Raw genomic sequence first — 7,188 nt, 5'->3', positions numbered from 1 at the left:
AAGTGACTCAAGTGGCCGTTTGGCAGTTTGCCTACATCGAGCATCAACAACACGCTGAAGGAATGCGCACGGCTGCTGATAGCTATGAAGTGTAGAAAAAAGGTTCATGCATCAGTTGTCACCTTTTTCTGACATGATGGGCTTACAGCTTCTGCAGCAAGACTGATTAACTGTCTCGAATTGTGGAAACGGTCAATACGATGTGCTGTGTTTCGTGACACTTTCTTCCAATGCGAACGCAGTTAAGCCGGCAAGAAAACCTGGCACACAAAAAACAGCTGCAGTTCCAGTTCCGACAATTGTTGACCACTCACAGGAGGTCAAAAACCGGATACCAATGTCATCAGAACGATCTGCTTTCACTAAACGCAGACGAAAGGAAGTGAGTACATGTATACTGAATGTGGTCTGTAAGGGATAGGGGTTCAGTGTCACAGGGCGTTTTTGTCAGACTGACAGTATTTGTGGTGGAATGGCATCTGTTTCCTAATTTTAGGCACATGTGTTAAGATTACAGATTAAAACATATATATGTTACTACATATGTCCGTCCCCATGCACCCACCTTAAAGTTCCCTCTCTCTCCCTCTTTTACACTCACCTGGGTAATCGATGAGTCTCAGGTTTAATCAGTGTCCGTCCATATACACATAGACATTCACACAAACACACACACTTTCACACGTTGTTATCTTTTAATTCAGTGTTTTATTAAATGAATAAAGAAATCGTTAATACAGCAAGCTTGCATGAATAATTTGCTGTTGTCCTTTTTTCAGATCAGGTTCTGTTATTCAGCAATGCAAGTACAAATTCATGTTTGCAGTCATACTCATAGTGTGTGAGTGTGTGTGTGTGTGTGTGTGTGTGTGTGTGTGTGTGTGTGTGTGTGTGTGTGTGTGTGTGTGTGTGTGTGTGTGTGTGTGTGTGTGTGTGTGAAAAGCACTTTGATATTTGAAACATCTGTGTTCTTTAATTTTATTACAAAACTGCAGTCAGAATATTAAGCAGACCTATACACTATATTCCAACAATACATTTTGATCAACAGTAAATCACGTAGAGGAAAACACACCGTCCCGTTCAATTGCTTCCATCACGTTGAGCAGACGATGCAGCGGTTGCTCGTCGAAATTTCTCGTCCAACCAGAATCGCTTTGGGTATCACGTGAGTCTTCCTTCTTTGTACCATGTAAGTGCCGAAACTGTTAACTGGTGTATTGTATCTGGGTCATTGTGACCGAGACTAGAGCAGCTTCATCTGCAGCCTTTTTAGTTCAAAGGAACATGTGACGTCAAACGCATCTCGCGCGAAACGACGTCGTCGTAACTCTGACGTAGAATTCAGAGGGTGACGCAGATAGTTCTGACGGAAAGCATTGCCTCGATTTTCGATAACGGGGCTTGCTGCAGTCATATTTTTTCACGTAGAGTTTCCCCCTTGAAATACATCCCCTGAGAAAAAGTGACGGTTCCATCGGTACTTATACTTCGCAGACAGTTTATCTAAGTTGGTCATGAAGGCACAAGGACTCTGTGACGGACAGAGACGAACTACACAGAGACGAATCTTCGGAGAAAGTTTTCCGAGGTTGTGAAGTGCACTTTTGCAAGGCCACGAAAAGATGAACAGTGTATTGAGTTCACCGTAGGCGCCTGATGAGGATTATGTGTGTTGCTGTCGTCCTCATTGTCTACATATCTGATCGACAGGAACTGGGGTTACATGCAGGTATATCCATATATCCGGACAATAATTTGTCATCAAATTATTTCAAAAAGGCTGATCTGAAAAGCCAATGAAGATCCTCATAGAAAACGTAATGATTGACTGACGTACTTGCTAACTTGCTCCTTTCTTCATTCATTCAGTTCATACATGCACTTGCTTTATCAAACACAAACTCTGAAGGATTTATTCCGGGAGGTACCCCCCCCCCCCCCCCGACAAGATTTATTTAAACTTTTAAAAAAAAATCAAGATATGAAGAAACAAACTGTGAACAGTTAGGAACTTTTTAAAACCTTCTTTTGACAGTGATAGACCTGAATGTTAATAGTTTTAAGCATGGAGCTTGCACGTGAACCGAGAAAGGAAAGAAACTTGCATCGGTCTTGACAGCAATATCTGCTGAAGAGACGATATAATTATAAATGAACCAAAATATCAAACATGTTTAGTCTGTGGTGTGTCTCGGCTGATGTATATTTTATTTATTTTGTTTATAGATTATCTATCTATACATATAATAAAAGAGAGTGTCTGTCTGTGTGTCTGTCTGTCTGTCTGTGGTCGCCATACCTCTGAGATGGCAAGAGGCAGGAACAAGATAGTGTGCACGTACACTCCCTAGGTGCCGCAGATGTGCACCTGGGTTTTAGTTTCTTGATTCATTGTTTCCTTTCTCAGATTATGGACCTCCCATTTATTGAATACAGCCTATATGGTGCAAGACCAGTTCAGTGCCTACTGTTCACCTGTTGCAAGCACATCATGCCAGTGATATTAGAGACTCGCTATTGCTCCTATGAGGGGAAGAAATGAAGAATGAAAAATTAACTGGACAGTTCCGGAAATTTCTAGAAGGTAAGGGAGATAACTCTTTTTTGTCTGTGGTCGCCATACCTCTGAGATGGCAAGAGGCAGGAACAAGATAGTGTGCACGTACACTCCCTAGGTGCCGCAGATGTGCACCTGGGTTTTAGTTTCTTGATTCATTGTTTCCTTTCTCAGATTATGGACCTCTCATTTATTGAATACAGCTTATATGTTGCAAGACCAGTTCAGTGCCTACTGTTCACCTGTAGCAAGCACATCATGCCAGTGATATTAGAGACTCGCTATTGCTCCTATGAGGGGAAGAAATGAAGAATGAAAAATTAACTGGACAGCTAGGTGCCGCACATGTGCACCTGGGTTTTAGTTTCTTGATTCATTGTTTCCTTTCTCAGATTATGGACCTCCCATTTATTGAATACAGCCTATATGGTGCAAGACCAGTTCAGTGCCTACTGTTCACCTGTAGCAAGCACATCATGCCAGTGATATTAGAGACTCGCTATAATTGCTCCTATGAGGGGAAGAAATGAAGAATGAAAAATTAACTGGACAGTTCCGGAAATTTCTAGAAGGTAAGGGAGATAACTCTTTTTTTGTATCCAAACAAAGGAGGTAAAGCTAATGATAATGGGATAGCGAGCGTCTTAAATTGCTACAGGGCTCCGCTTACTCCCGGGCGAAGCCGGGCTTAACTGCTAGTAAGTAAAACTAAAAGGGACAAGTGACAGCTGTGATACAGACCTTTTGGGTTATGCTGGGCAATCAATCCCACCCGGGATGCCAGCCCCCCCCTCCCCTCCACCCCGTTCATGGTTAGACCTGATTGTAATTAGTTTTGAACCATTGAGCTTGCCATGTAAAATTGAGATAAGAAACAAACTTGCATCGTTCTCGAATAGCAATATCAGCTGGAGAGACAATACAAATTACAAATAATAACCAACTAACCAAATCAACCCCACCACTTTCCACACATTTGCTTTTTAGCTTACTTACTGAAGTGTGTGTGTGTGTGTGTGTGTGTGTGTGTGTGTGTGTGTTCGTACCTGCGCGCGCGCGTGTGTGTGTGTGTGTGCGTGTGTGAGTGTGTGTGTGTGCGTGCGTGCGTGCGTGCGGGTGCGTGTACGCGTGTGTGTGTGTGTGTGTGTTGCAGGGTCAGAGGTTCAGCAAAAGGAAAATGGCGAGGGCAGGGCGAGGAAGAAGGTATTTCATGACAAAAACATTCATCACCATCAAGGAACCGCTCTGCCCCTTCTGATGTTCCGCACAGTCGACGATGGAAGAACACGATTGCCGAACCATCACCGCAATGACATTAACATAGTGAAGATGTTTACCGGAAAGATTCGCGCGGAAAATAGATTGGACAATAAATTAGCCAATACGCACAACTCTTGGTCGAATTCGACGGGAGATGGAAAAAGACTCGACAATAACTCGAAATCTCATGATTCGACTGATAGAAAAGCCGGAGCAACTGATTTGAAAATCTCTGAACTGAACAACAAAGGAAGAACGGTATCCATCAAAACAACAGAAATTCACAAGAACAGACACACGCGAATAAAGAAATGGCGACAGCGACCCCGACGGTCGAGGCGAAGCAGCCCGAAGCGATCCCGGGAGAATACCCGCAGGTCTCCGTCCGGACGTACAGCAGAAGCACTTCCACAGGAAACAACCGCTTCGCCATCAATACGTTCTCAAGAAGGCGTCACTGCACACACGGACGATTTGACTGGGCGACAGTTGGTTTTTGCCGATTCCGAATCCGATTCCGATTCTGATTCGACTTCAACAGTGAAACCTGCCAGGAGCTCGGACAGTCTCCTGGCGCAGCAGACGACGTTTACGAAGGTAAGCATCCTGATCCTCATGACCTTTCCGCCGGGCGTGTTCCTAGGCTACCTGACCATCGCCGTCATCTTCATCCTCCGCTACCGCCGCTGCCTGTGCTGCCTGGAGGGGTGCGAGGGGGCGTGCAACAGGATGCTGCACCTGGAGCGCCGGCCACAGCACAACTACCTACCCCGTCTGTCGCAGGTGCAGATCAGCGCGCGGCACGTGTATATCCCCAGGCGCAAGCCCAGCATGGCCTACCAAGAGGACCGCAAGCTGCTGGTGTCGCAGTTCGAGGAGGACCGCAAGGAGTTCCAGCGCACGGGCATAGACCCGCAGGTCGACACGGACGACCTGCAGGACTTCAAGGACTCGCCCAGCATGACGCGCAAGGAGTGGCTCCGCAAGCGCCTCCAGTGGTGGCTGGGTAACGACCGCCGCCGCGCCCTGACGGGGTACCACACCGACCCCAACGGGCCCCCGGAAGAGTTCACCCCGCAGGCCATCAACTGGAAAGACCCCAACAAGAAGCACCATCACCATGGAGTCAAAACGTCTTCCAGCGACTTCACCAGCGTTAGCATGACTCGTAGTCGTACTACCAATAGCACACGGGAGCGGACCGAGGCCAAGAAAGAGGAAGATTCCGATGGCGATGAGTCCTCGGTAGACACGGCTAGCTACGAATCAGAAGCCTCCGAAGCCGCAGAAAGATCAGAAGCGGGAGAAAAAGAAGATGGTGACTAACCGGCAGCCTCGGGCTGCTTTAGACAAAACTGGCGAAAAAAAACTGGTTCATTCACAGCCGCTGGACTTCTTCAGCTTCGTCTCTGTCCCAAATGCAGACTGTCGATTTAGTATTTCAGTATATACTCGTGTATCTTTCTTTCTTTATTTGGTGTTAAACGTCGTTTTCAACCGTTCAAGGTTATATTGCGACGGATACTCGTGTATGACACACGTTCCTCTGTTACTGAAGTTTTCGAATGAAAGCAATATCTAGGTGGGGAAAAAGTCCACATTTTGCAAAGATCCTCGTCTGCGTTATGATGTCATAATGCCGAAAGTTCAGCCTTTGAAATTAAATGGACATTTCCTTTTAAAAGAGCATTTAATGACACTCGCAGTCTGTTTTCACGTAAGCCGCATCGCTGGACTTGAACCGTGAAAATTCCACATTGGTCTGTTTTGATAGAGTTTGAGTCTAGTTATCAATCTGCTGACAGTACAACAATCGCGACGAAGGTAAGTGTGGGTCTGTCTACTGCTTGAACCTGCTTGACTTACAAGAACTAACCTGAACAAGAGACGAAGCCTTCAAGGCTCACGTAAGAAATCGACAAACAGTAACACAAACTCAATCACTCCGTCACACATACACACACACAGTAAGCATAGGTGACACGGTGCAAGAGTGCGAGACACTAGATCTAGATCTGTCTGTCTGTAGCCTACTTACGGGGACACGACTGCCAGATGGCCAGATCGACACTGCGCTTTCGACAGCGCTTCCTCGCGCAGACACTGAAAACACGCTGTGCAGATTAACCTGTAGGAAATCTCCTTTGGTATCTTCTTTATCTATTTTTCTGGAGCTACGAAACCGAACATTGTGAAATCATGAGTCGTCTTCTCCGAATCGGCGAACTGCAGCTCGGTGATAACTGTATCTATACCACAATCCTTCACGCGATCTGACCTAACCTTGACCCCTGACCTGGTCTACATACCACACACGACACAAACCAGTCAGCTGTTTTTACCCCCCCCCCCCCCAAAAAAAAACAAAAAAAAAAAAAAAACCCACCACCCGTTTTCTTTGGATACACACTTTAACTACATACGTGCCGCCGAAATGTTGATCATTGCTTCAATACTTTGAAGCTGTTGCTTGAATAATAACCAGGTAAAATTAGTATTTCGGTGTTCAGTCAAATGTTAAAGTTTCTACCACAGACATACATACATACGCACGCACGCACGCACGCACGCACGCACGCACGCACGCACGCACGCACGCACAGACAAAAGTTAGCATCGCATAGGCTACACTTACGTGAGCCAAAAATGGTGGTGAATTAAAAGGGAGAACGCCGAAGATCGTACCAGAATCGTTTGAATTGGATAGTCATAAGGCCAACAACAACAAATAGTCTGTTTACGGTATCCCGACCGACCCTATTTTTTCGCGCGACCCTAGACTTTTTTTGGCATTTGGAAAAAATAAAAATAAAAATAAAAAAAACAAGAGGCGAAGCCTTCAAGGCTCACGTAAGAAATCGACAAACAGTAACACAAACTCAATCACTCCGTCACACACACACACACACACACACACACACACACACACACACACACACACACACACACACAGTAAGCATAGGTGACACTGTGCAAGAAAGCGAGACACTAGATCTAGATCTGTCTGTCTGCATGTAGCCTGTAACTTACAGGGACACGACTGCCAACTAGTCTCGGCCCGCTCAAAATAACAATGACCGAGACTTTCAGTAATTCCTTCGCGTGACGTCTAACCCTCTTACGCCATAATGTGACGTCTTCAAACGTTAGTTTCTACCACAGACATACACACGCACAGACAGACAAAGTTACGATCGCATAGGCTACACTTACGTGAGCCAATTAAAAATAAATCTGTTTTTTTTGGGCAAAATAACTGAAAAATATGGTTTTTTGGAAAAGAAAAAAAATCCCGTCCTACCGACCCTATTTTTTGTGTGTGTGCCTATGTTACCGTAAACAGACTATTTTTTTGTGTGCCTAATTAT

General features: G+C 45.4%; 1 protein-coding gene across 1 annotated transcript; it reads left to right on the top strand.

Annotated features, from left to right (window-relative positions):
* The first annotated feature begins 1,369 nt into the window (after positions 1-1,369).
* On the top strand, positions 1,370-6,647 carry LOC138956201 (uncharacterized). The gene is made up of 2 exons (XM_070327620.1): positions 1,370-1,732; positions 3,714-6,647. Exons 1-2 carry the CDS (start codon positions 1,660-1,662, stop codon positions 5,144-5,146), a joined length of 1,506 nt encoding a protein of 501 aa, XP_070183721.1. The 5' UTR covers positions 1,370-1,659; the 3' UTR covers positions 5,147-6,647.
* The last annotated feature ends 541 nt before the right edge of the window (positions 6,648-7,188 follow it).

Source organism: Littorina saxatilis, unplaced genomic scaffold, assembly GCF_037325665.1.
Source record: "Littorina saxatilis isolate snail1 unplaced genomic scaffold, US_GU_Lsax_2.0 scaffold_990, whole genome shotgun sequence".
NCBI lineage: Eukaryota > Metazoa > Mollusca > Gastropoda > Littorinimorpha > Littorinidae > Littorina > Littorina saxatilis.
This window is presented reverse-complemented; position numbering and strand designations above follow the sequence as displayed.

Excerpts from the sequence above, each read along its gene's own strand:
- LOC138956201 (XM_070327620.1), top strand. The coding sequence starts at position 1,660 with ATGAGGATTATGTGTGTTGCTGTCGTCCTCATTGTCTACATATCTGAT. Across the intron at positions 1,733-3,713 it reads GGAACTGGGGTTACATGCAG|GGTCAGAGGTTCAGCAAAAG; the intron begins GTATATCCATAT and ends TGTGTGTTGCAG.